The sequence below is a fragment of the Sinohyriopsis cumingii genome, chromosome 1, assembly GCF_028554795.1.
Source record: "Sinohyriopsis cumingii isolate HCF-2022 chromosome 1, ASM2855479v2, whole genome shotgun sequence".
NCBI lineage: Eukaryota > Metazoa > Mollusca > Bivalvia > Unionida > Unionidae > Sinohyriopsis > Sinohyriopsis cumingii.
In genome coordinates, this window is record NC_142961.1 from 92,465,629 (window position 1) to 92,493,337 (window position 27,709).

The following is a 27,709-nucleotide window of genomic DNA, read 5'->3' on the forward strand; positions in this document are numbered from 1 at the left end:
GCCTCAAGGGAGAATAGTCCTTGACTCTTGAGACACCCTCTATAAACAAAGCATTATTATTATTATTATTATTATTATTATTATTAATGACACCTGTTTTTCCCATGCTTCTTGAGGCAAAAGTAGGGATAGATCCAATACAAAACATTCAAAAGACAAGACACTGAAATGTAATATCTTGGAAATATCAAAATATTAAGTGGACAAATCAGAAATTAAACCAAAACAAATTTCATTGCCACACTGACTTGGGAATGTATGAAAGTGTGCATGCTGGATAATAAACCCACTAAACCTAATGGCTTGAATCACAGTACACTGAACTTCTGTTACACATTTTTTTCTTTTTTTGTTGCATCTGTTGTCTCCTCAGAGTTGTGTTCAGAATAATATTCTCACTTTCATTTTTAATCTCAGGGTATATTCAGTAAGATATTGCAAGGGGTAAGTTTTCATTGCATTGGCACTCTCAGTTACTTGTGAATTCATTGGTTGTTTTTATTTGATATGTTGTAGTTTTTCTTTAAATTGTTGTTTCCATTATTTGTCTTGTTAAGGGTATGGACACTTGGATTATATGATGTTTCCATATTTGTCTTTCAGTGTTTTTGCCAGAGACTAGTATAGACTGTGAATACTGCCTGCCCAAAATATAATGATTCAAGTCCTCATTTTTAACCTGACACAATGCAGCTCCTTTGACATAGTAAACCATATCTGCATATGTATAATGGGGCACCCAGTTGTCAACAAAGTTATCCCAGTTGTCCACAAAGCTAACCCAGATTTGATACCCAATTGTAATAGATTTAACCCAGAGCTGACACCCAGTTGCAAAAAGAAATATTCCAGATTTGCCAGCCAGTTGTAAACAAAGTTAACCCAGTTTTACCACCCAGTTGCAGACAAAGTTAACCCAGTTTTACCACCCAGTTGCAGACAAAGTTAACCCAGTTTTAACCCAGTTTTACCACCCAGTTGCAGACAAAGTTAACCCAGTTTTACCACCCAGTTGCAAAGTTAATCCAGTTTTACCACCCAGTTGCAGACAAAGTTAACCCAGTTTTACCACCCAGTTGCAGACAATGTTAATTCAGATTTGGCACCCAGTTATAAACAAAGTTAACCTAGATTTTCCACCCAGTTATAGGATCCCCAGGTGACAGAGTGGTCTATAATGCTCACCTTTACTGCAGGTCACTGCCATCTCACCTCTATCTACTTGGTTTCTAGTCTTGGGCTTTAGAAAAAGCTTGCCAGTAGCTTCCCATGGGTTAGTTGTTCTTTACAGTTTTTCCCCCAAGGTTCTTCCTCCATGAGATATACTGACCACCATGTATATCCTGTCAAGCGCTGAAATATGTCATTAAGCCCACACCAACAACTTAGACACCCAGTTGTACACAAATCTAATTCAGATTTTCCACCCAGCTGTATGAACAAATTAAACCAGATTTGCCACCCTTCTGTAAACAAGGCTAATCCAGATTTGCCACTGAGTTGTAACCAAGTTACCCTAAATTTGACACCCAGTTATAAACAAAGTTAACCATGACTTGTCACCCAGTTGTAAACAAAGTTAACCCAGATTTATCACCCAGCCATAAACAATGATAATCCAGACTTGACACCCAGTTGTAAAACAAAGTTGACCCAGATCTGACACCCAGTTGTAACAAAGTTTCAGTAGATGCATGTAATACATTGAGTAAATATGGTAGAACAGAGATTTGTAGAAATGGTTTGTGCGCAACATTCCTTGAAAGTTTCACTACATTTAGTGGTATAGAGTTCAAAGGGATGTAATTAGACAGATGAAGAATAAGTTGATGTGCAGGGTAAAATGGGACTGTTTCCTACTCTGAGTCTTTATGCCTTTAAAAGAAAACCAGTGTCATATGAGATCCTAAATGGCATTGTTCTTGCGTGTATCAATATTAGTTAGATTAGAACATGTTGAGTATTACTACCCTCATACCCCAATCCCCACCCCATAGAAATAATAGCTATCAAGGGATCATGCTTGTATAAAGTTAAATTATATTTGTCAGTATTCATTCCACAGGTGAGAGAGATACCACAGTGAAAAGTTAGTAAACACTAGTGTTATTCTTTGGGGGAAGTAAAGTTTGATTGGTCATTACTTATTTAATGGGTGAGATACTTTAGTGCAGACATGTGCAACATATGGCCTATGGCCCAAATCTGGCACATGACATGGTTGTTTCCAGTTACATTTATGTCATAAGGTGTGGATTTCAAAATTGCTATGCAACCCTTGCCATGGAAGAAGTTGCACATGTCTGATTCAGACTTTAGTGTCAGCAGTGATGTCACATTAATGACATGATTTGCCACATAAATGGACTACAACCTACAACACACTACATTTAACATAAGTGGACACTTTTCACTTGAAGAGTAGGTAATATGGATTTATTTATACATACATATATTCTGAATTATTTTATAGATTGGAAGCAGCACTTGTGGAAGTACAGAAGGAATATGACATTGCACAGAAAAAGGTAATGCTGTGAATTATGATACTGAAGATTGTACTAATAGCAAAATCAGATTTTTAAAATGAAATTTTAAATTTAAGGATATTCATTGCTGAAATATGGATGTTAATTGTCCAATTCAGGACAGTGTTATCAGTCCATTATTTTGTTACTCTTTACATATTGGCAACATAGTGCTAGGAACTGTGGAAAGGTCAGATCAGCTGCCTGGAGTTTTATTTCCATGAATGCAAACTGGCAGCAGTGTCCATCTTCTGCCTTACTTCCTAGAATTGAGTGGGGTTGGGTACTTTTATAAGTGATCCATGTGTATATATATATACACACACACACTAACATGTTGAAGATGATAGAGCTGAAAGCTGCCCTTCTATCATAGCAAGATATGCTATCTGGAAATTAATTCTGATGATTCGTCAACTCTGTTTCATCAGTTGTCTCCAAAACAATTTCCAAATCTTTGCTTTCTTTTGGGGATTTTCTATGGTGGTGTCAGAATTGACATAAACTTTCAAGTCTGCAGCATCACAAGTTGGCTTAATGTCATTGCAGACTCACTGTCCAGATGGAATTGACAGATTTACACAAAATGATCCATCCAAACTATGGTCTTCTGTCCAGTCTGCAGCCATTGGCTTTTGAAATCTAATGGAAATATTTATGACAAGATGTAATGCCAAGTTTCCAACCCTTGTTTCCCCAGCTACTAATCCAATGGCCAGGGTAGCCAGTGCCTTTCCATTGATTTGGAATGGTCTTAGTTTCCAAGCTTTTGCCCCACTCCTCTCTTAAGGTCATCCACAAGGCAAAGAATCTGAGTGTAGGCTTTTCTTGATTAGTCCTGTCAAGTGGGAGACTCTTGAATAACTGACTTCCTGACTCTTTTATTAGGAAAATCCTGGCATCTTCATGATTTCTGGAATAACATTGCATCTAAGTTTTCCATTCCAGCACAGAAATGCTAAACCTGCACACTTGGCTCATATCAAATAAGTTCTCAGAAAAAATATTTCTGTGGAAATCTTTGTGTGACATTAGGTATAATTGGAACCTTCCTTGGGTTGTAATATAGTTGGACAGAATTTCTGAAGTAAATGAGTCCACCACTTAGAAAGTCTGTAAAGGGTAATTGGGAGAAGAAGGTGATCTCACTTGTTCTTATCACTCAATAAATGGAAGGATGATATTTTCTACTCAATCTCTTTTATCCTGGATTTGTTGGTTATCTGCTCGGACAACAAAGAAATAACCCAAGACCATATGAATTTCTTGTACATGTTAGTTCATATAATCAGGGAAGTCCCTACTAGCCAAGTACTAAAGCAATATTGCTCTCTGACTTGCATTATTCAAACTGTGGGATGGAGGTCTGGTTCAACATTCTCCAGCTTTTATTGGAGAGACCTTTCATTTGTAAAGGCTCTGGTAGGGTTGATATTAGAAGCTCAACAATCTACCTTCCCAGGTTCCTCAGCAGCTTCATAAGGATGCATCCTATTTTGCTTTTCATATTGCTGGATTTGCAGGAGTGACAATATTTTCTATTCATGACACATGTGTAAAATTTGGAACACTTATGCTTGGTACATTTAAATGCAGTTTGCAGTGTATCAATTGCAAAATATCATTACCTAGTTTGTCCATCTGAATGCACACTGTTAGTTGACATTTTAATATCATTATAATTGAAAGGTATGAGCCAGGCACAAAAGTAAATTTTGAATGTACTAATTTTATTTTACTCTGATATTCAGGGAACAGATAAAATGATTTAAAAACACTGATATTTTTTAAAAAAATCTGTTTATTATACAATACTAAATAAAATAAGAATGACATAAAATGAATCTGTAATACTCCACTGTTAGCCCATACTAAACTTGTATATTTAATATATCAAGAATCTCAGATCCACATATTAAAAATAAACAAAAAACCTTTGACATAGTCATCGCGCTCAGGCAAATTACCTTTGAATTATTGCCAAGTTTTAAAAAACAATATTTGATCATCAAGATTGAGTCAACTAATTAATTTATATTATTTTTTATTTTCCATTTGAAAACTATATCATAAAACATAATGCAGTCTTCTCAAGATCTAAAAAATAGCTAGCTACACCTTTGAATAAAAATGTAATCCTTGACAAAATAGTCATTAACATTTTCTTGTTTTCCAAAAATTATTATTTTTTGTTTATAATTTTCCAGCACAACAGTGACAAATGGCAGTTTATTTTATTTTATAGCTGGAGTATGCCTATAATGAACTGAATAAGAGAATAACCGAGCATGATACGGCAGTAGGCTTGGGATTTGAAAGGCCAGATCTTACAATACAGGTAAATTTTGCATGTACATATCAGTGTAATTTCATCACATTGAACCAGTTTTCATCATTAATTTTCATAGTATTATAGCAGAAATAGTCATATGGGTGGTGTGGTTGTGGTACGTATAAGCCTTAGAGTTCCCCTGCTTAATAAATCAATCTATGTTTAATAAAAAGATAGCCCCATTCTGAGGAGTGGCCTCTTGTGATGGTACAATATATTATAAATGATAAAAATAATTTAAACTCATATAAGCAAAAAATTATGCAATAACAATCATATATTTGCTTCCTTCTTATTTCAAGAAGCTGAAGAACAGATTTTTGTATAATGGTACCTTGATGTATCAAACCCGGATTTCTTGAATGGTTTTGGATACATGCAAGGTATGTGATTGCTATTACTATGTCATTGATTTCATCCAGGCTCTGGTTTTACAGTTTAAAATGCTAAAATCCTGGCCATCATAAGCTGTAATTTGCTAGCAATCATTTTAAAGACTGAAGTCCTGGACTATAAAAGGGAATGAGTGACCTGTTCTTCAGTCTGAATTCAGGTGTCATCAGGTAAAGTTAGCCCTGTAGGCTTGGGGCTGTATAATCTGCTTGTATGAGGCATCCTGCTTGTGGTAAGAGTTGACTGATGGATACAAGACCATGATGGCTAAGTGAATAGCATACAGATCTCATGTCTGAAATGGTATGGAATAGAACCCTACTATCAGATCAGCCTGGATCAGCTACTGTGGCATGACCTTGGGAAAAGCACTTGACTCTTTTTGTCTTGGGACTTAATAACCTATGTATGTTGACGTGCCATAAATCAGCAAACGAAACCTGGTAAAGTTGATTCTAGTCGCTAATCAAGATCCTATTGGCTGTTAGGTGGTGCTCTACAGTTTCTTATTTGCATAGGGTTAGAATTTTAAAGAAAGAGAATTTCCCTGGTCATACTGACTATTTAAAAAAGACTTTGTATCTCTTAGGTATAGTTCAAAGAACCTTTAATTCCCTTTATTTTGGTGTATGATTGATGGCTATAATATGGATTATAGAGTATACAGCTTGGCCTTACTCCAGATGTGCACCTTTCAAAAAACTGCTAACTCCTTTTGGTCATTTTCACTTCTTGAACTTCAGAGGTAAATTGTCAAAAAAGAGCTGATAACCTTTTTACATTTTATATATTTTGTAATTCATTCATTGCACTTTCAGAAGCTGGTATGGTCTAGTCTGGCAAAATAAATTATCCATATTTTAATAGCTGCTAAAGATAATGCACTGAAGACTAATTCAGGCTGATTTTTTAATTGGCAGTGTACTTAAATCACGTACAGTTTCCGCAAGTACAATATCCAAAGAAAAGTCAGCCACAGTCAGCCAATTTACATCAAAGTAGCATAGAGGAATGCCAACATTCTCTCTATTGTGCATGTTTTAAATGCAAACAACTTCACCTTACATACATCACTCTCTCAAAAGTACATAGTAACTGGTGAGTGCCCCCTTAAAGATCACATAGGTATTATTATTGTATGATTTAATTTTGATTGTATGGCTGAAACATTTAAGCTGGAAGCATCAAAATAATCCTTTCAAATAATCCTCCTGTATTTCCCCCCACAGAACAGTATTTATTAGTATCAGTCTCAAATATGTCCAGCCTCCCCATCATAAAAAGTGAGCTTTTGTAAAAAAGCACATTACATTTTGTCAACATAGCAACCAATGTTATACTGAAAGACTGTAGACAGGAACCTGAAACTAGCCAGAATTATTCCTGAGATTTTAACAATAAATTTTACAGTTTGAAAAGGGATGGAACAAATGAGATTGATAAAGCTCAAAGGTCAAAGGTTAAAATATTTGCTTGTTGCTTAATATGGAAGAAAGCAAATTTGCTTTGTCATTGTTTATTTTTTAATTTCATTGCAAATAAATGAAAAGAAACATTTACACTATTTTTACTTGATGCAACAGTTTTAAATTTAAGTTGACTTTATTCCTATATTCTAAGACTTCTAATTTCCCCATAATTAAGGTCCCTACTCATGCAAGGCATATTATGTAAGCAAGAGCAAAATACGCATAATTAGCTTATTTTCATGCTTAACCTTAATGTTAATGTACCGTTTTGTTCAGAACATCATACATAATGACATGAAAATAAGAAAAAAAATTGCTTAAATTTTCATATTTGTTTTAAGATGGCACTCTACAGTTTCATATTTTGCATAGAGTTAGAATTTTAAAGAGAAAGAATTTCCCTGGTTTCCTAACTTGTTGCACTGGCTATTTAAAAAAGACCTTTTATATCTTAAGTATTGTTCAAAGGACCTTTAATTCCCTTTATTGATGAGTGTAATATCGGTTATAGAGTATACAGCTTTGCCTTATTCTTACTCAAAAAAGTGCTAGCTCCACTTGGTCATTTTCACTTCCTGGACTTCAGAGGTAAATTGTATAAAAAAGAGCCCATAACTGTTTTTTACATTTTATGTATTTGGTAATTCATTTATTGCACTTTCGGAATTTTTCCTCTTTTAATAGCCCCTAAAGATAGTGTACTTAAAACTAATTCAGGCTGATTTTTTTAGCTGAAGGGAGCTATGGCATGCATTGTTTTGTTCAGTTTAAAATAATTTAGCTGAAATCACTTGTATTTATGAAGCATCAGAATAGATGGTGCCATTTTGCTCATATTTCTTTAAAAGCATTGACTTAGTTAAGAGATAAAACTGACACCTGAAGCAGTGTGGAGCATGATAACTTGGGAGATATGCTGCATGAAACTGCATTTTAAGTCACTTAATATCACTTGCATGAATACAACTAGTATGTACACATATCAAAGTTTTCCTCAGATTATGATTTGTGTTAGTTTATCTTTGTAGTGAATGGACAATATGTGTGACTTTATATTTGTCATACATGAATAATTTGTGTCAGTTTATTTTTTAGTAAATGAATGATTTGTGTCAGTTTATTTTTTTTAGTGAATGGATGATTTGTGTCAGTTTATATTTGTCCAGAATGGATTATTTGTGTCAGTTTATGTTTGTCATGAATGGATGATTTGTGTCAGTTTATTTTTTAGTGAATGGTTGATTTGTGTCAGTTTATTTTTTAGTAGGTGGTTGATTTGTGTCAATATTACATTTGTCAAGAATGGATGATTTGTGTCACTTTATGTTTGTAATGAATGGAAGATTTGTGCCAGTTTATATTTGTCAAGAATGGATGATTTGTGTCAGTTTATGTTTGGAATAAATGGAAGATTTGGGTCAGTTTATATTTGTCAAGAATGGATGATTTGTGTCAGTTTATGTTGGGAATAAATGAAAGATTTGTGTCTGTTTATATTTGTCAAGAATAGATGATTTGTATCATTTTGTTTTTTAGTGAAGGGATGATTTGTGTCAGTTTATATTCGTGAGTGTGTGTGATTTGGATTTTTAACATAGCTCTAACAATTTTTAGTCACATCGCTATGATGTCTGCAGTGTGACAGTTTATAGTGATGTCTAGTACCAAGGCATCATGCCACAGACATGTAGCATGATGTCCCACCCAGTTACATTATCCTGACACTAGGCCGACCAGTCCTAGCATTAACCTCTTAATGCTGAGTTCCAAGCGATGCAGCTGTTAGTACCATTTTTTAATGTCTTTGGTATGACTCGGCTGGGGTTCTAACCCGCGACCTCAAGCATCTGTGGCAGATGCTCTAACCACTCGTCCACCGGAGTGGTCCAGTTTATATTTGTCAAGAATGGATGATTTTTGTCAGTTTATTTTTTAGTGAATGGATGATTTGTGTCAGTTTCCATTTAAGTGACTGGATGATTTGTCTCGATTTATATTCCTCAAGAAGGGATGGAATAAATGGAATAAATGGAAGAATTATATCAGTTTATATTTGTCATGAATGGATGATTTGTGTCAGTTTATTTTAAAGTGAATGGATGATTTGTGTCTATTTATATTTGTCAACAATGGATGATTTGTGACATTTATTTTTTAGAGAATGGATGATTTGTGTCAGTTTATATTTGTAAAGAATAGATGATTTGTGTCAGTTAATTTTTAGTGAATGGATGATTTATGCCAGTTTATATTTGTCAAGAATGGAAGAATTGTGTCAATTTATTTTTTTAGTGAATGGATGATTTTGTGTCAGTTTATATTTGTCATGAATGGATGATTTGGGTGAGTTTATTTTTTAGTGAATGGATGATTTGTCAGTTTATATTTGTCAAGAATGGATGATTTATGTCAGTTTATGTTTGTAGTAAGTGGATGATTTACATCAATCAGCTTATATACTGCTCTGGTGGCCGAGTGGTTAGAGCATCTGCCTCAGATGCAGGAGGTCGTGTGTTTGATCCCTGGCCAAGTCATACCAGAGACTTACAAAAATGGTACTAACAGCTACCTCGCTTGACACTCAGCATTAGGAGGTTAGTGTTAGGACTGGTCGGCCTGGTGTCAGGATAATGTGACTGGGTGGGACATCATGTTACATGTCTGTGGCATGATGCCCCACTGCTAGACATCACTATAAACTGCCACATTGCAGACATCATAGCGATATGACTGACAAATTGTTAAAGCTACGTTCAAAGGCCAAATCACATCACACGTCACATCAGCTTATATTTGTCAAGAATGGATGATTTGTATTACCATATATAGTTGCATATAAGCTGAATAATTTAGGAAAAATTAAAGGCCTGGAAGAAGGGGTGTCAGCTTATCCATGGGCCAATGTCTAAACTTGACAGTTTTTAGATCTTCTTGTTGACTGCTGTAATGGCTGTAAATCTCGAGACATGAAACAGTAATTTCCTAAGACATAGGCATGTAAAAAAAATACCTTTCAGTAACCCGACTTTTATTAAACTGTTATAAAGTACTATGATTGATTTTGCAAGTGCATATTTTCTGATTTCTCCAAGATGAAATTAAATAAAGGTAAATACAGACTTCATAATTCACAGACCAGTTGAGTTTACACAGGAGACCAGGCTGAACTATAATGTACAGTACTTACACAGTGCAAAGCGTGCATAGCATCACTTAAATCCTTATTTATTCTTAATCATATTAGATGCAGATTTTGCTTTATTCATTGTTTCGACCAAATTGCATCCTTCCAGATAACATTTCAGCTAGTCCTTAATAGCTGTTTCATTTATGTTGAATCACGTGCTCACGAGTTACTCATTTTCAGTGATATAAGCGATCCTACAAATTGAGGAAATATTTTAAAAAAGGTATCCATGTTTAATTGTACAAGGCACATAACCAGCATAATTACATGTTCAGGAGGAGTGGTAAAATTAAAGGCTAAAATTCTCATATAGATCAACTAAGATAAACATCAATCAATTTTAGTTTTGTGTTTTGACTGAACAGACATAACTTTACACTCAGTGGAAAGCTTGATGTTTCAGCATCTCCTATGTTGATAGTTGGCAAATTTGTCTTTCATTTTGTGACAGCAGTACAGGCCAGTTAATCTTTAAAACCCTGAAACTGGCTTGTGTTAAGAGGGAATTTTGACCGGCAACTATACCAATAGCAGAGATCAGTGACATGTCATGTAAATGTGTTATACATATCACGTGATACACAAAAGTGAAAATGTAGGACAAACAATGACAATGGTCTGGTACTGCATTTTTATTGCTGCTTTTATCTTACAGCCTTCAACAATGGAAAATTTATATCCATAGTTTATATATATATATATATATATATATATATATATATATATATATATATATTTATATATATTTATTAATATATTAATACCTCTCTCTCATCTGGGGAATTCCCATCATTTTTCAAAACTGCCATTGTAATGCCTCTGCTGAAGAAACCAACACTAGACCATAACGATTTAAAGAACTACTGCCCAGTTTCTAATCTCCCATTCATATCAAAAATCTTAGAAAAGGTTGTTCTATCCCAGCTTGTATCTCATCTGAATTCAAACAGTCTTTTTAGCAATGTACAATCTGCATATTGCCCTTGCCACAGTACTGAAACTACTCTTCTAAAAGTAGTTAATGACATTCTCTCTGCTTTAGATAGCGGAAAAATTACAGTCCTCACCCTCCTTGATTTGTCTGCAGCATTTGACACAATAGACCATGATATATTACTTCACCGTCTCCAGCATGTATTTGACATTCACGATACAGCCTTGCTGTGGTTCAAGTCCTACTTGGTCAACAGGACACAAATTGTATCTGCAAATGGAATACACTCCAGCCCAGTTGATCTATGTTGTGGTGTACCACAGGGGTTTGTTCTTGGACCTGTTCTCTTCATTCTGTACACTCAGTTGCTCTCAAGTGTCATAGATCATCATCCAGTGTCTCACCAATTGTATGCTGATGACACCCAAATATACAAATCTAGCCACCCAACTGAAGTTGATGCTACCATCCAAGGTGTAGAGAGGTGCATTTCTGATGTGAAATCATGGATGACATGTAACAAGCTGCAGATGAATGATGATAAAACTGAGGCCATTCTGATCACAACACAAAGACTTTCTCATTCACATCCTTTACCTCAAACAATAAATATCAGCAACACCAACATTAAATTCACACAATCAGTAGGACACCTAGGTGTTACTCTGGACAGTACTCTCACATTGCACCAACATGTCATGTACATATGCAAGCTGGCTGCATATCTTGAGCTGAGACGCATCAGCTCAATTTGCAAATATCTTTCAGTTGATGCCACTAAAACACTTGTGTGTTCATTAGTACTTTCAAGACTGGACTATTGTAACTCAATTCTGTTGGGTTCATCTCAATATCTACTCCAGAAACTTCAAAAAGTTCAAAACACAGCTGCTCAGATCATACTTAGAGTACCACGATCAGAGCACACCTCCCCACTACTCTGTACCCTACACTGGCTATCCATTCGATCCAGAATCAAACACAAAATTTGTTCTCTGTGCTACGTTTCACTGTCGGACTCTAGTCCAACATACCTATCCGACCTCACCCATGTGTACACACCAGCAATATACTTACGCTCCTCTTCTGACAAACGTATACTCATTATTCCCACTATGAAAACAAAGATATATGGACAGCGTTCTTTTGCATACTTGGGCCCAGCAACGTGGAATGAATTGCCCACTGAACTTAGACACAAAGACACAGTGATCACATTCAAGAGGGCTCTCAAAACTCACTTATTTCAACTGCAAGAACAAACGTAAGGACCTAATAATGTTTCCTACCTTAAATATTCTCAGCATGTTTTTTAATGTTTTCTAATTTCATGTTGTTTGTTTTTGTAATCATATCATGATATGTTTTTTATCTTATAGGTGTTGTCTAATGTTGTAAAGCGCTTAGAGCTTCTAAAGATTAGGCGCTATACAAAGTCATCATTATTATTATTATTATATGATAGATAAAAGATATAAATATAATGAAGTAATTGACATGATTTTCTTTTTTGATTTAGTCTATATTGAAGAGAGTTTTAATTTATGTTTTTAGAACATTTTGAAAAGTTAATCTACATGTATCATTTTAAAATAAAAAAGTTGTATATTTTTTTTAGTGATAATACACTTGTAAATACAAAATGTTTTAAAACTGATGACAATGTAGAAATGTTTATCATTTAGTAAATAACATGCCATCCTGAAATATTCATGAATCATTTTACTTTTAGATAGAATATCAAAATAAAATCTATTGGTGATGCAACTTTTGTCTTTTTTCAAGGAAGTTTCAGCTGTTTTGGAATCATTGTTTCCTTTATATTTTTATTGGCAACCACATCACTGCCATATTAGGTAGTTTGTGTCCCAGCATCACAAACAGGGGTTGCTCTATACATAATGGCCTCTTCTGGTATCTACAAAACGAACCAGAAGACATAAGTAAATATGTTACATATCACAGTTGAATTTTGAATGTGTGAAATTTATAAGTTTATTTACTCATGTTTTTATTTTTACCCTTAAAAATAAATATTTGAATAAAGGTTCCTACTTATTCAATAAGGAGCCATTTGAACATTAACATTGTCTTAATATGTAATATATAAACTGCAAATTTTGGTAATACATAAATCATACCCCATGGGTCCCACTACTAGTTTATTTTTTTGGATATAAACATCTGTGTACAGTTTTGTATATCAAGCCTGTAGTAATCTACCATTATTTAGACACCTGCAAGGATAACATTTGAAAATTTATTGTTAAAATATTTTTTTCTTTTGATATCTGAGTTGATGGCAGGACCCTAAGTACCCCTCCACCCTTGCACTGAGCAGGCCTGTATATAATTCTGAAGTATGCAAATGAATGAGGAGGCAGGAATCCATATATATATATATCTGGTCAATTCTAAACTATGCAATAAAGTTACTCAGCTAAATAAATCTTGGTCTAAAGCACTCTCCGTTACAGATCATTGCCATCTCACCTCTGTCTGCGTGGGTTCGAGTCTAGGATTCGGCCATTGTGGGTATGTGAGAAAGCTTGCCAGTAGCTTCTCGTGGGTCGGTGGTTCTTTCTGGGGTTTTCCCAGGTTATTCTTCCACCATTAATACTGGCCGCCATGCATAGCCTATCGTGTGCTGAAAAATGGCATTAAACCCCACAACAACAACAACAACAACATCAATAAATCTTCTTATTTCTGTTGTATATGTATATATATATATATATATATATATATATATATATATATATATATATATATATATATATATATATATATATATATATATATGTACACACTTTAAAGTTTGAGCTCTTGTGTGCATTTTTTAAATATTTATTTATCTAGACCCCTCTGTTTCATTCTTGGGTCCGCCACTGTATCACAGAACTGAAAGGCTTTGCATTACTAGCACATCTATTGATTAAAAACATCCCCCACCCCCGATGTTAATTGAACATGTTCTTGTTTTTAAATAGATGTAAATGATGAACCTGATTTGGTGTAAGTATTGCTGGGATAGGGTCAGGATGATCCGTCGTCAGTCTATTCCCATGAAATGTTTACTGCAGATATATATCCTTCTTGTGATTTTGTCAGTAGTAAAAGTTCCCTTTTCACAGGCATGCACCTAATGCCCACACACCTTGAGATTTTATTTCGGTTTTGGAAATGGAATCCAAAATACACATGTCATATGTTCATGATCTGAATATCTACTATTGCTGTTACAAAGTCCAAAACAATAATGTCTTGAAGCACCGTGATTTTTTCGCTTTTCAGGGATAAATGCAATCTCTTCAGTGTTCTGCCATTTATATTGTAGTACAAAAGCTGGTTTATTTGTCCTACATTCTGCAGCTGAGTCTGCGAGCTATAAACAGGGTTGCTATTTTTAGCAATTAACAGTGTCAATCGATATCTGCTTTACATTGATGTGTAATTGCCTTTTGTTCCCTAATATTAGCACGATTACTGTAATTTTGTAAAATGGGACGTAAGGCATACCTATGTACTTTTCAAAAGTCAAGTAGGGAGACATAATTTAAAAAAAAGGAGATTGGGACCTAAAATCGGGAGGTTTTTTGGAATCCAAAATATACATGTCATATGTTCATGATCTGAATATCTACTATCACTGTTACAAAGTCCAAAACAACCATGTCTTGAAGCACTGCGATTTTTTTGCTTTTCAGGGATAAATGCAATCTCTAAAGTGTGTTCTGCCATTTATATTGTAGTATAAAAGCCGGTTTATTTGTCCTACATTCTGCAGCTGAGTCTGTGAGCTATAAACAGGGTTGCTATTTTTAGCAGTTAACAGTGTTGGTCGATCTCTGCTGCACATTGATGTGTAATTGCCTTTTATTCCGTAATATTAGCACAAATCCCATAATTTTGTAAAACGGTATGTAATGCAAACCTATGAACTTTTTAAAAGCCAAGTAGGGAGACAGAATTAAAAAAAAAGAGATTGGGACCTAAAATTGGGAGGTTTTTCGTGGCATTTTTAAAGCCTTTTTTTAGCTAAATATTGATCGATCTTCCTGATCCAGTATGCGTGAAATTTGCAAAAAGACTCACTGTTTCTCCCTTTGATGTGCCATATTTTCCCCCAGGTTGTGCCCTATTTTCATATTCTGGTTAGTTGTGGTCAAACTGCACAATAGCTAAAGATTAGTCTTAAACAAGCAAGAAAGCTAGCGTGACTAATTAAAAGTTAATCCTTATCGATGCAACTATGTTGTGAAAATGACTGGCCTTCCATCATAATTCAAAGAAACCATGTTCTACACTATTGTGTGTTATGCAAGCACCAGCAATTGATTGGCAAATAAAGGATTCCCAATTTTGTTGAACTAAAGGTACCAAAATAGCCAGCCTCATGGTACCTTACATGTGGCAACTATTTTCCCCTCTTTGTATATCCAGTCTTATTCCCTTATTATTAACTCATAAAGCAATTAGTATTGTTTATTATAAAACATGTATTATGACTTTGTTTTTTGATGACACATTTGCTGTGTGGTATGTATTTTCATTCCTTCTTTCAATTTAACCATGGTAATTAACATTGGTATATACAGTATAAAAATGCCAGGTGTTCACGCATTTAGAACTTACCTCATGCATCTTGAGATGTCTCGAAGTTGTGGGTCAGCTTTATGTCGCAGGTCATGCACTTTTTAGTGTTTATTCCTGTTCAGTTTGGGGGTGTGTGGCTTATACATGAATGGGATTATATGCGAGTATATACGGTAGTATATATTTATCATGAATGGATGATTTATGTCAGTTTATTTTATAGTGAATGGATGATTTGTGTCAGTTTATGTTTGTCAAGAAAAGATGATTTATGTCTGTTTTTTAGTGAATGGATGATTTGTGTCAGTTTATATTTGTCAAGAGTGGATGATTTGTGTCAGTTTCTTTTTTAGTGAATGGATAGTTTGTGTCAGTTTATATTTGTCATGAATGAATGATTTGTGTCTGTTTACTTTTTAGTGAATGATGATTTTTGTCAGTTTATATTTGTAGTGAATGGGTGATTTGTATTAGTTTATTTTTGTAGTCAATGAATAATTTGAGTCAGTTTATATTTCTAGTGAATGAATGATTTGTGTCAGTTTATATTTGTAAAGAATAGATGATTTTTGTCAGTTAATGTTTAGTGAATGGATGATTTATGCCAGCTTATATTTGTCAAGAATGGATGATTCGTGTCAGTTTATTTTTTAGTGAATGGATGGTTTGTGTCAGTTTATATTTGTCAAGAATGGATGATTTTTGTCAGTTTATGTTTTAGCGAATGGATGATTTGTATCAGTTTATATTTGTCAAGAATGGCTGATTTGTGTCAGTTTATGTTTGTAGTGAATGGATATTTACATCAGCTTATATTTGTCAAGAAATGATGATTTGTATTAGTTTATATTTGTCAAGAATAGATGATTTGTGTCAGTTTATATTTGTCAAGAATAGATGATTTGTGTCAGTTTATATTTGTCAAGAATAGATGATTTGTGTCAGTTTATATTTGTCAAGAATAGATGATTTGTGTCAGTTTTTTTCTTAGTGAATGGAAGATTTGTGTCAGTTTATATTTGTCAAGAATGGATGATTTGTGTCAGTTTGTATTTGTAGTAGATGGTAGTGGATGGTTATATATAGCATCATTATATTCACTGTCTTTACTTGTTACATGTACTTCAATCAGTATAATGTATTTTATGCAATAGTTATGTTTGATTCATTATTATTATAAAGTTTTCAACTTGGCTTTTTTCTATAGTGATCTTATGGAAGATGAGTATAGTAAGTCACTTTCATTACATAACTTATTGTCCATGCAGGTGGTCCATGACCAAGAGGGTGAAGTGGAGATGAGTATAGTATGTCACTTTCATTACATAACTTATTGTCCATGCAGGCCGTCCATGACCAAGAGGGTGAAGTGGAGATGAGTATAGTATGTCACTTTCATTACATAACTTATTGTCCATGCAGGCGATCCATGACCAAGAGGGTGAAGTGGAGATGAGTATAGTATGTCACTTTCATTACATAACTTATTGTCCATGCAGGTGGTCCATGACCAAGAGGGTGAAGTGGAGATGAGTATAGTATGTCACTTTCATTACATAACTTATTGTCCATGCAGGCGATCCATGACCAAGAGGGTGAGGTGGAGATGAGTATAGTATGTCACTTTCATTACATAACTTATTGTCCATGCAGGCGATCCATGACCAAGAGGGTGAAGTGGAGATGAGTATAGTATGTCACTTTCATTACATAACTTATTGTCCATGCAGGCGATCCATGACCAAGAGGGTGAAGTGGAGATGAGTATAGTATGTCACTTTCATTACATAACTTATTGTCCATGCAGGCGATCCATGACCAAGAGGGTGAGGTGGAGATGAGTATAGTATGTCACTTTCATTACATAACTTATTGTCCATGCAGGCGATCCATGACCAAGAGGGTGAAGTGGAGATACTTAAGATTGGTCTTGAGAAAGCCAGAAGCAAACTTGCTGCAGCAAAACTGAAACTTAGGGAACAGCAACAAGATAAAGGAGGTAAATTATGGTAAGGGAGGTAAACATACTAAATCAAGGGAACTAGACACACTAAATCAAGGGAGGTAAGCACACTAAATCAAGAGAGGTAAACACACTGGAATACAATGTTGAATCTTATTATGTTTGAATATTTTCATCTTTTATCCTCAGATTAATAGATTAAATTTCACAGAATTAATTTTCCAAGAACCATAACTAATTAAATGTAGGGAACGCTATAAGCTATATGCAATAAAAGATTTCACCAGTGTTCAGTAGGAACTCAGCTGCCATTGAGGAACTTTTTTCTTATTAGAATTTGATTTGCTTATTAGCCGTGGTATCAACCAAAGTGGCACAGTTGTTGATATGTGACACACTGATACCTAATCGTATCAACCTGGCACACTTGTTGATATGTGACATATTGATACCTAATTGTATCAACCTGGCACACTTGTTGATATGTGACATATTGATACCTAATCATATCAACCTGGCACACTTGTTGATATGTGACATATTGATACCTAATCGTATCAACCTGGCACACTTGTTGATATGTGACATATTGATACCTAATTGTATCAACCTGGCACACTTGTTGATATGTGACATATTGATACCTAATTGTATCAACCTGGCACACTTGTTGATATGTGACATATTAATATCTAATTGTATCAACCTGGCACACTTATTGATATGTGACATGTTGATACTTAATTGAGCAACTATCAATGACAGTCTTCTGTAATGGGAAAGTAATTACCCAAATGCTTGGCATTCTCTGAATGGCTTCTGGTAATAGGTGTTACATTTTTCACAGATAACATTGCTTTATCTGATCAGTCATAGTTTATGTATGTTTCGGCTCAGTTTTCAAACTTGAAAAGTAACTAGGCAATAATTTTGTCTGCAAGTTTCTTATCTTGTTTCATGGTCTTCATGTTGGGAGTGAAAGAATGATCCATTTCCAGATTGCATAGCTCTAACACTAATTCTTGTATGAAATAATTTACTTTTTGATTGATATAATCAAATTGTTTTTATTTCAGTATGAGATAAATTTCATTTTACAACTTAGTGAAATTTGTTAATTTACATATGACTTCAATTATTTTTGTTTTAATTGATTCAAATATTTATCAGATGGTGGTGAGGAGGACCTTCCAGGCTTGAAGGTACAGGTTAGAGAGCTAGATGATGTTTTGTTCAGAGATGTTGGAAATAAAATCAAAGATTCTGGCAAGTAAGTCTCCATCATCACCTTTTTATTGTGTGCCATACCCCAATTTTAATCTCGTATTTTAGGATTGTTGTATGAATTCTTTAATGGTTATTCTTGTGTTTTTATTCATTTCTATATGGCTTATGTCATTCAGCATGTTAACTCTTGAATAGATGGAGATGTGTCTTTTAATGTTTGTTATCTTTTTTACCACCTAATCTGACCTAGTTAATATGATCTTTGAAGTTTATAAATTTAGAACATGCTTTGCAGTTTAAGAAACTATTAAATGAAAGTTCTCTTCAAGAAGCACATAGGTATTTGAAATGTTTCCTTTACATGTTTCCCAATTTGATTGCAAAATAGTTATGGCCACTTCTTTTAAATTTATTTCTGATTTAATCTGAAGAAACGTAGTGTTTTGTAACCTATTATGGTAATGTAATCTAAATAATTAAACCAATCATTTTATGCATTAATTGAATGATAAAATATTACAAATGCATGATGTTCTATTGACATTTCACATTTTGTTTTCATTTTTTGTGTTGAAACGTTGCATAGGGGCCCCGAGTGGCCGAGTTGTCTAAAGCGCTCTCCGTTACAGATCACTGCCATCTCACCTATGTCTGTGTGGGTTCGAGTCTAGGATTCAGCTAATGTGGGTATGTGAGAAAGCTTGCCAGTAGCTTCTCGTGGGTCGGTGGTTCTTTCTGGGGTTTTCCCGGGTTCTTCCTCCACCATTAATACTGGCCGCCATGTATAGCCTTTCGTGTGCTGAAAAATGGCGTTAAACCCTACAACAACACCAAACGTTGCGTAAAGATTTACCTGATCAGTTTGCTACAGTGTCTGAAATACACTTGGGCATCATGAGCCCAGCAAAATGGTGTCAGATCTTCACTTGTATTATTTCTTACAGATGATATTACTGAAGTGGAAGTTGGAGTGGAAAGGTATGAAATGTCAACAAATAAAATGAATACATCTCAAGATGGAGCAGCTCAGGACAGGAATGAAAGAAAATGAAATTTACCATTATATTAAGCATTGCACTTTAGTGTATAGATGAACAGCTGTTATAATCATGGCATTTATGCAAAAGCAGTAGAGAGGGCGGACAACCTCTAATTGGTTCACTCTCCATTTCGCAAAATATGCCTTCCTGGAAAATCGCAAAAAATCTCGATTTTTCTCAATATCCGGCGTGAGACAACCCTGTTCACTGAACTTAATTGACTCAAATTTGACTTACTATTTCTGATCGTGAAAAAATCTCAGGAAAATATGTGATCGTGCCGGTGTCAATTTGGAGGCAGCACCCTCTCTGCTGCTATTATCCAAAAATTGTATCAAGACCGACTCGGTATTGTGCTTGAGGATCATGTAAGTTTATTGTTATAAATCCATGTGGAGTAGCTTGCGCTCATGAAAAGAAATTTATGAACTTGTTTATGTCCATATCACCGCTACACCAGGTCTGATGAATATTTCTCAGTGTATGTGTATCAGCTCCGTTAAACACAGCAAGAATATTACAATTATCTCTGATCACTTTTGGTATTTGTGTATACCGCTGGGTTACATAAATCACATCTGTGTTTTTATGTCTACCTTGAGAAAATATCTGAGCAGGGTTTGATTGTTTATCAAGCATTACATCATTGTACATTACTAAATTGTTAACGAATCCATCAGTATCATCAACACTCGGTGCATCATTGATATCAGTTATAAATTCAATAACATCATCACCGCGCTCACTTAACGATCTTGTGTTTTCATTAAAATCTTTAAGTACATCATAACAACGCTGATCATCAACTGACGATGCTAACAAATACAACTTATCCAACTTCATCCACTTCATTATCAAATTGAGTAGCAGTTGTGTCTTACCACTTCCAGATGGACCTATGATAATCATACAAACAGAATTTAGTAGTGCAGCATAATGCTTGACTGGTTCTCATTTTCTTGTTGCAGAAAAAGTCAGTGATTTCCATGTTATAGAAATATATACAAAGAATATGGATTTATATTGTGTGAAATGCAGGACATGTACCGCAACAGGTGATCTACAACTATCACAATGAAAATTAACAGGTTGGTGGTTACAGGTAAGTGTGAACGATGCGGTACAAACAAATTTACATTTATTCCCGCACAGTCAGGTTTAAAAAAAAACGAGGAGGTGATATTGCAGCAAAATTAACAAAGTTACCAGTGACTCCGTGGGCTAAATACCCAGGAGAAAAACATCTCCCAGGATATAATTACTGTGGTTCTGGAACCCGACTTGATATCAGACTTGACAGCCAAGACCAACCAAAACCAGGTGAGTATCCGATAAACGCTATTGATAAAGCATGTCATGCTCATGATGTAGCTTATAAAAGTAAAGATCTGCAGCACAGACACATAGCAGATGTGAAATTAATTCACGTGCTAAATTCCATTACGAATAAATCTTTCAAGGAATCACTGGCTAATTGGTTAGTAAGATCTGCAATGAAAGGTAAATAAGCGCTAGGTGCTGGTAATTAATTATAAATGGAATCAATTTATTATTCCCCAAGAGGATACTGGAAGGGTAACGCAGCAATTAGTAAACTCGCTGTAGCAGCAAAGGTTACACGTGTTACTGCTAAAAAATGGTTATCCCGACAGGCAATATGGCAAATTTATCTACCACCACCTAAACAAATTCAGTTTGCACATTTTGATGTTAGTGTTCCTAATGAAGTTCATCAGGCTGATATTTTATTTTTACCACATGATACTATTAAAATTGGTAGACGTCAAATAACATAAATACACGTTAACCATTGTTGATGTTGCAAGTAGTTAGAAAGAAGCAGAGCTGTTTGTCAACAAAGACAGCTGCTGAAGTTGCTTCTGCATTTAAACGAATTTATCAACGTGGTGGTCTACGATGGCCACAGCTGCTACAGGTTGATCCTGGCAAAGAATTTCAGGGTGCAGTATCATCGCTGATGAAACAACATAACGTCACCATCAGACGAGGACATAATGCAATTCACCGCGATCAGGTAATTGTTGAGAGATTTAATCGAACACTTGCTGAGCGGTTATTTGGATATCAGTATGTGAAGGAAATAATTCAAGACAAAAGATCTCGCGAATGGGTTGCAAGATTACCAAATGTGATAACAACATTAAATAATGAGATTACTCGAACAACCAACATGAAACCCATTAGCATGGTCACAAAAACCCATATGCCCGTACAACAATGTGAATTTTCAAAACAGCCAGTGCTGGGTAATGACACTGTGAGATATTTATATGAACCTGGGGAACGTGAAGGTGGTAAAAAAAGAGCAAATGATCCTATTTGGAGTATCATGACACACAAGATATCTAACATAACAAGATCCACGGGTAGACCTGCAATCTACAGACTGGATTCAACTGCTCCTCAGCGCGGATTTACACGTGAACAATTACAAGTAATTCCCGAAGACACACAATTACTGCCCAGATGACTTAACTAGCACCAAGGGTGCCAGCACTACTATGTCGATTACACTCAAGATAGGTCAACATCATATTTTCCCGTGTATGACCATGGCTGTTATCATTTCTATCTATGGTAAATTGTCTTGGATTATTACTCGAGTACTGCCACAGCATTGAACAATTACAGCCCTCACATTGATTATTCTGCTGCTGCTTTAGCGCTATGATAAATTCAATGTCGAGATCAAAATCGCATTTGTTTTTTATGTCACTTTGTTTATAACCAGCCAATTTTTTCTTATTATATCCTTGTTAATATCATCATTAATGGTTTCTAACTCATCCAAGACAATCCTTCGTAGCTGAGATATTCTTCTTCTGACTCTAGACACTGCAAGATAAACTAAGTTTGACCATTCAGTATGATCATCAACGATCCAAACAACTGTATCAGTAATAGTTAGTCCCTGAGATGAGTGAATCATCATTGCTTATCCTAGCGTCCACGGAGATTTTTCAGCATTTAGCGCATTCTCTATAACACTGACATCAACTGCAACATTATCATTTAACACAAGATTCTGTTTCTTGGTCTGTCCTGGTCTATCAACATTGATATTCTGCCATCGCATATCAGCTGGTCAATAACACAGCGGCACTGGCAACGTTGGAAAGTTTTCTTTATATAACTGAAACAACCGCTGTTGAAGTGTGTCTCTGACTATTTTTCTACTTGCCACTATCAAATCATTTGGTCTCGATGTTTGTAGAAATTCGTTCATAGAAGTTTCTGAAATTATTTTACGCGCTATTTCACATTGAATTTTGTTCGGTTTTAATCTGATTAATTTCTTGAACTTGTTTAATTCTGCATCAAGAGATCTATAATCATCAGTTATCTCCGAGTAATAATCTACAAAATTCTTTAGCCAGTTGTGTGGAGATGGTCCAACAAACGGAGGTGGTTGACCGTGATCACCGCACATTATCACAACTGTATTTTTCAATAACAACCAATCAAGAAATGTTTTTAATATTTCCAACAACACTGTGCACACTTCATCCCAATTGATGATCTTTGGAATATATTTCTCTCCCATTCGATTGGGAGTCCATGTGCCACCGCTGTATTTGAAAAAACTATGGTAAATACAAGAATTTACTCCTTGTTGTTTCATCTCCCTGGCAAGTCTGTGTGTTGGTGTTAGCACAATCATATCATCATGTTTCTGTCGAAATAATTCAATCACTCGAGTTGTCTTACCAGAACCTCCCGGCCCATTCAAATAAACCGTTTTGTGTCTGGATACTGGATCATACACGGATGGCTCCGATGATAATTCTGATATCTGATCGCTGCAATAACTATCTTTAACCGCAACATCCGCGGATTTACAATAGCAATGTAACATTTCCTTTTTTATTCTCCATGAACCCCATGATTCATTAGTGCTTGTAAACCAGCCAATAATTCTGAATATTTTTTATTCAAGTAAATTGAATCTGTTGCAACTCTAACTGCAGTGTCAGGAAATCTATTTATCATCAATAGCAAATTTATAGAAACATAAGCAAGCATTGAAGATTCTCCATCAGTGTAACTAACAATTGTGCCCAACTTTTTCCCATCAGACAAGTAAATGTTTCTGCGAGAAGTGGAAATATACCACCGGTTTTAATCATGTCTTTGATGGCACTTGGAGCAAAATCAAGTTGAACTCTGGTTTTTGCTTGCTGCGCTTTATTGAAATGTTTTAGTTGAGTTTTAGTCAACAATAACTTGTTTGGACCACCGGTTGCACTTGCGTTTTTTTATTGTAATTTTTTCATCTGACCTGGAGTCAGAGTGACATTAATGTGACTGTATGACATTCTTATAATTAATGCAATTGATCTAATTGTCTACATGTTTTCCACTGGTGCATCAACAACTCTCATTCGACCACTACCATCTTCAAGTAACATTGCTTTATCGCTGAGGATAACCGCGATTGCTCTGTATCTGTCATCGGGACCACCAGCTGGCAGATCATTAACATGAGCTCGGAAGTGTATATCAACGACAGATTGTTTGGATAAATCAAGATGCTCCAGTGGAAAATAATAAATCGGGTACAGTGTTGTAAAATCTAACTGTGATATTTGCAAACCGGTATCTATATTTATATTACGCACCAGGAATGTTAGCAAACGATGATATGCACATGCCACATGATTATAAGCAAATTTTAATGATATATCTTCAGATGGTTCTTGTTGTCCGTTTATTCTCAATGAAACCTCAGTAACGTCGAATTGGTCAAATATCATATGTGAACGTTCCTGACTATTCAACTGATTTTTATTTTGCAGCTCAACAAAAATATGTTGCAGTGCAGAAACACCCTGCTCTGATGCTATATGCCAAGTAAATATGCCTCTGATGGCACTTTGAGCGGTGTCTGTGGTTACTGTAAGCCATGATAGCAATGATTTACCGCCTTGATTCATAAAAGACAATAATTTTTGTTCTTCTGTGAATGATGGAGTTAATACCGGCATCCACAGTGAGAGTTTTGTTATATTTACTCTACCAGCATCAGCAGCACCAGCTCCTCGCCAGATTGCATCATTATCATCACCTTTTCTTATGAGCACAACTGTGTGTTTAGCTCCAAAGATGACCTTTCTAATATCTCTGCAAAATCCAAAGATGTGAGACAGTGGAATCGCACACAAAAAACTTTTTCTATTTCCTGACAACATTGCTTGGCGTGTTGCAAATCCTAAGTCGTAAGCTGCATTATCACCTTTTATAATATCAAATGCACCAGCTGGTCTATCTTCGTATCCAGAGGGAGCTGGTTGTGGATCAGCTGCAGTATTTCGTGGTGTTTGTAACTTAATATATCGAGTATGATCAGCGTAGATGGTAATATCCTTAGCAAACATCATTGATGGACCAGCTGATCTTGTGTAATCATCAGAATATCTTGCTAGACCAATTATCGTTGTAGCAACATTGACATCCTTCTGAATTGATTTGATGTTTCTTCCATCAAACATGTATGTGGTGCTATCAAACAAGGCCATAATCCCATTATTGACAAAACCAACTCGTGAATCGCCATCGTATGCAGTATTATCCCCCTTTACAAGTTCACCTTCTACTTCAATAAATGCCTCAGCGGGCAAGAAATATCTACTTGTATCATGACCTTGAAGTTCGATATGCCCCCGTTGATCTGGTTTGTTTGCATCATAGGAATAAAATTGATAATCACTTACTGATTTATCTTTGGGGACCGGTTCATCTATGTTGAATGCTGTGTCGTATATGCGTTTAAACATTTTATTATATTTGCCCATTTTCCAAATGGTGATCTAAATTATCAGCTGACACGATGTCTACCACCTGCTATCAAATTTGCAGTAATATTTTTTTCTGCTTCATTAACCCCTTGAATCAAGGCTGCTAGTTTCAGATTTGCAGCTTGATTTAGTACTTTACTGACATTTGCGGGCATATCTGTGGTGCTAGATAATTTTACTGGTGGTGATTTTCATCTTATTAATCATGCTAATCTTTCTTTGATTGCCGAGAATGCCTTACCAGCAACATCAACGATTGCACCAGGAGCTTTTTCACCAACAACATTAATAGCTTTCATCGATAATTGTTTTGCAAGATTCCCCGATTTTGGTGCTAACCCCACAAATAACCCCTGAACAACATCACCAAGTCCATCTCCGTAAGTTGCTCTATAGATTGGTAATCGTGAGTTTACTGCTCTGACCTGTACGGGTCTATAGTGTCTATTGTACATGATCATTTTATTCTATTTGTTATTTATCTAACAACTAGTCACTGTGGTAATCATCAACGAGTTCATCAATGAGTTCTCGGTAAACACCAATATCCATGATACCGCCTTGAAATAATCGTCGACAGATATCAGCTGCTTCATTAATTATTTCTGGTGAGCTATTTCCGGCACATTTTCCTCCTATGAGAACCTCTAACCATTGTACGTCATTGAGGATATTATCAGGACAGGCAAAAAAACACTTCCCAAACCACTACCAGTAGCACCAGATTCTTTTTCTGGAGGATAAAGTGCATCGTAAGGTATTTCTCCTTCCTCATCTGGATAATACATTTCTTCTTCTGTTTGTTGCAATGGAGGAGGAAGTTGATAGGAAGACTTTTGCTGGGAGGTTTTTTGTTGTTGTTTTTGTTCCCTTTTCTTTTGTTTTTCTCGTTTTTGTTCCCTTTCTTTTTGTTGTTGTTCTTTTGTTATTTGTTGTTCTCGCTCTTGTTCTTGTTGTTCTCGCATCATTTTATCATATTTGTTTATTCCTGATAAATATGTCTTATAAAATATTTCGGTTTATTTTAAACACCCAATCAACCCATTCATCACGACTTACACCTTTAACATGTTCGGGGTTTAAAAAACTTGCTTTTGAATTATAACTTTCAGCAGCAAATGCACCAAACTTGATTATTTCATCAGATTTTATTGGTTGATATTTTTTTTATTATTTCTATACTTTTTTCAGTAAATTTCTCCCTAAAATCAATTCCTCCCTTTTTTTTTTGGATTTTTCACCAACAGCACCTTCAGGCGTTTCTTCAAGTTGAGGCTGAGCTGCAGCTATTTTTTCAGCAGTCCATTTTAATACCTGAATAAGACTGTCCTCCTTCTCCCCCTCTTCCTTCTTAGGTCCCTTAATAGCAGTTAAGACCTTTCCAGTAACCGCAGTGACGGGTTTAAATAACTGTTCCGTTTCTGCTGCGTGCTCAACCTGTGCTTCTTGTCGTGCTTGTAAGTTTTTTCTAAATTCGTCTCTAACAGGAACAAATTTTTTGATTGCTTTCTAGTCGCTCTCTAGCTAATCTAGCTGTGTAAGATTCCGGATGTACCATATTATGATATAATAATTTTTAATTAATAGCAGCAGAGAGGGTGCTGCCTCCAACTTGGCATCAACATAATCGCGTATTTTCCTGAGATTTTTTCACGATTGTCGATAGACAGTAAGTCAAATTTTAGTCTATTAAGTTCGGTGAACAGGGTTGTCTCACGCCGGATACTGAGAAAAATCGAGATTTTTTGCGATTTTCCAGGAAGGCGTATTTTGCGAAATGGAGAGTGAACCAATTAGAGGTTGTCCGCCATCTCTGCTGCTGCAAATGAAATTAGTTTTACGATCTGTATTCATATTTACTATGCAATACAGCTGAATAAATATGAAATTTGTTATGGTTAATATAGTTACACACTGAATGTAAACAACAACTTCATATATGTGTGATATTTCTTAATAGATGCTTTAAGTTCCATTTTATTCTTGGGTACCAGTTTTTTATGGATAGAATGGGGTACCAGTTTTTATGTGGAACATTTTGTTTATTTTATGTTTGCTATGAATTTAAAGACTATATAAACAACAATCCCCCTCCCACTTCCCTTCAGTGTTTTTTTTAAAAAAAATTCAAGTCCAAATGACAAATGGCATTTTTTGGGCAACATAAATACTGATGACAGCAAAAATATAAAAGGATAACTGTTTCAAGCAGATATATCATTTT

The 27,709-nt window shown here is 35.3% G+C and overlaps 1 protein-coding gene across 3 annotated transcripts in view; it reads left to right on the forward strand.

Moving 5' to 3' along the window:
* Window positions 1-27,709, forward strand: part of LOC149807352 (IQ motif and ankyrin repeat domain-containing protein 1-like) — a 72,421-nt gene that overhangs the window by 33,796 nt on the left and 10,916 nt on the right. For all 3 annotated transcript variants that reach the window (XM_089965746.1, XM_089965757.1, XM_089965758.1), the window contains exons 8-11: window positions 2,474-2,528; window positions 4,774-4,866; window positions 17,324-17,438; window positions 18,573-18,672. In XM_089965746.1, the coding sequence (XP_089821872.1) occupies window positions 2,474-2,528; window positions 4,774-4,866; window positions 17,324-17,438; window positions 18,573-18,672 (363 nt within the window). The remainder of the gene's footprint in view (window positions 1-2,473; window positions 2,529-4,773; window positions 4,867-17,323; window positions 17,439-18,572; window positions 18,673-27,709) is intronic.